The sequence below is a fragment of the Echinops telfairi genome, unplaced genomic scaffold, assembly GCF_000313985.2.
Source record: "Echinops telfairi isolate 266 unplaced genomic scaffold, ASM31398v2 ScPeMD7_7457;HRSCAF=8495, whole genome shotgun sequence".
In the NCBI taxonomy this organism is placed as follows: domain Eukaryota; kingdom Metazoa; phylum Chordata; class Mammalia; order Afrosoricida; family Tenrecidae; genus Echinops; species Echinops telfairi.
The window spans coordinates 29,771,284-29,773,781 of NW_022111357.1; the positions used below are offsets into that span (position 1 = coordinate 29,771,284).

At 53.4% G+C, this 2,498-nt stretch overlaps 1 protein-coding gene across 1 annotated transcript in view; it reads right to left on the reverse strand.

Annotated features, from left to right (window-relative positions):
- Positions 1–2,498, reverse strand: part of FHAD1 (forkhead associated phosphopeptide binding domain 1) — a 169,433-nt gene that overhangs the window by 49,997 nt on the left and 116,938 nt on the right. The window contains exon 16 of the mRNA XM_045298951.1: positions 1,026–1,133. Within this exon, the coding sequence (XP_045154886.1) occupies positions 1,026–1,133 (108 nt within the window). The remainder of the gene's footprint in view (positions 1–1,025; positions 1,134–2,498) is intronic.

Below are 2,498 nucleotides of genomic sequence, written 5' to 3' on the forward strand. Positions count from 1 at the left end.
CAGCCACTATGAGGAGCCTGGCCCTGGCCTGTCTGCTCACCTCAGGGCCCCTGGCACTCAGAGCAGGGCCTGCCACACGTGGATTTGCAGAGCCACTTTGCTGAGTGAATGAACATATGAGTGGAGTAAACGGTTCCTGAGATGATTGGCTCACTTCTGAACTTTCCCCGAGGGCCCCCCCAGGGCTGTCTGTGTCCACTCCTGTCCCTGGGGCCTGGGTCATGGCAGGTCATCCTGGGACCTGAGTGAGCATCTCCCCGGCCTCCAGGGTCCCTTCTGTGACACCCACATACCACTTGGGCATTAAAGTGACCGGAAGTGACCTTCTTCTTGGCTTGGTCTGGGCCTGCCTTTTAGGGTGTGTACATCGATGGGCCAGGCCCCAGGCCAGCCAGGCATGAGAAGATAGATGCAGATGTCCCTGCTTGTCCTGGGCCTGGGGACCTCTCCCCAGTTCCACCCTCTCTACAGGGGGGCCTTTCTCACCCATTCCATTACCCCTCGGGCTACTTGATGTGACTATGATATGATCTCTTTTCATACGGGCCTACTCCATCTCAATCGGTGACATCTGCTGTGTCTTGTACCCACCCGTCCGTCAGTCTGGGGCAGGTCGGCTTGGGAGACCATGAAGCCAGCAGGCCAGAAGCAGAAGGCGTGTGCTTTCCGGGGACCATGCCAAAAATACTTTCCTATGACTCTGGCTGAGGGGCCCACAGGAGGACACCCGGGGCTTCTGTTCTGAGGGGCAGTTTTCTTTCCTACGAGGCAGAGCCTGCCTATTGCTAACTTGCTACAAACAGGAGACCCTTACAGAAAGTCACTCCACTGACTGACTTCAGCTTGGGAGGTAGGGATTATTATCACTCCTATTTAACAGATGAGGAAACGGATAGAAGAAGCTAGCCCTATAGCTAGTAAGTGGCTGTCAACAGAGGCATTGGCTCCCCCACCGTGCGGGGTGGTAGGGCAGGGAACCTCGCCTCCGTCATCAGGCTTGGGCTGGAGCGTTCTGCTCCTTGTACCTCCTTCTGCTGGGTCAGGTGATTCTCCAGGTCCTGAGCTCTCCTCTTTTCAGCCTCCCAGGCTTCCCTCGCTTTTCTTCTCTCGTGGGCCATGTTGCTCTCCAAAACCTGCAATTGATGTACGTATGGGTTGTGATAAGTGTTGTATGAGCCCCTAATAAAACTCTTAAAAAAAAAAAAAGAAGAAAGAAATTATTTTCAGAAAGAAAAAAACCTGCAAGCCAAGGACCAGTCCTGTGGGTTGCCTGCACCCTTAGGTGGGAAATCCTAAATCATGACGAGGAAGAGGATCACAGGTGGGGAGCCAGGAGCAGGGGCTCGGGGCAGCACTTCCTATGCAGGTCGGCATTAATGCTCACAGCAGCCCAACCGGAGGGGCCCCGTTTTATAGCCGTGGAAACGAAGAAATAGACTTTTTTTCCTCTTTTGGACAACTGCTTGTTACAAAATATATTCAGTCGTGTTAAGGCGTCCCCGAGGGGCGTGGTTAACGTGCTCGGCTGGAGTCATGTCAGAAGAAAGGCCTGGAATCTGCTTCTTTGAACAGACTGGCCTTTAGGAAGAAAACACCGAGGAGCGCGGTCCTCCTCAGACACACGTGGGGCGCGAGAGAAGGAGGGGGGTGAGCGGCCCACGTGGGTGCTGTCTGTGAGCAACAAGGTCAGCACTTGAGTCCTGGGAAGAACAACAGCCCACTGCCTACAGGCAGGGCCTTGGTCAGGAGCCAGTGAGCAGAGAGAGCCGGGCCACTTTACCACCCGCTGTGCCAGGCCACCTCTCAGCTCCACATGCTGGGCTTTCCCTTTATTGACAGAAATCGATTCTAATGCATCCGGTCTAGAAGATGGCAGCACACCGAACTGATATATGGCTTTCTAGAAAACTCAAAAACCAAGCTCACTGGCATCAGATTGACTCTGACTCTTAGCGGCCCAATAGGACAGAGTAGAGCTGGCTGCCCCTGTGGGTTTCAGAGACTGTAAAACTTATGGAGTAGAAAGCCTCATCTTTCTCCCTTGGAGCTGTGGGTGGAATTGAACTGCTGACCTTGGGGTTAGTAGCCCAAAGCGTAACCCACAATGCCACCAGGGCTCCTAACTGCAAACTCACTGGCACGGAAACTCTGCAGGAGTGGGTAGAACTGCCCCTTTGCGTTTCCAAGCCTTTAAGTCTTTACAGGAGTGGGTAGCCTTGTCCCCTTCCTGGGATGGCCATTTAGGGAAGACAAAGGACAGCGAGTGTTTGCTGCCCGTAATCAAGGAATTGGATCTGGGAAGTCACTTGCTGACAAGCTATTCTCCTACGTGGCTTAATGCAAATGGCCAAAGGGTATGCATGCACTGTGGGCCAGGCCCTTGTTCCTAGTGACTGCAAGAAAGGATGTCTGAGCTATCCAATGGGCTGTGTTTTTCACACTGCGTTGACTGTCAGTATTGGAGACATGGTACACGGCTTCCATTCTAACAAGTGGTT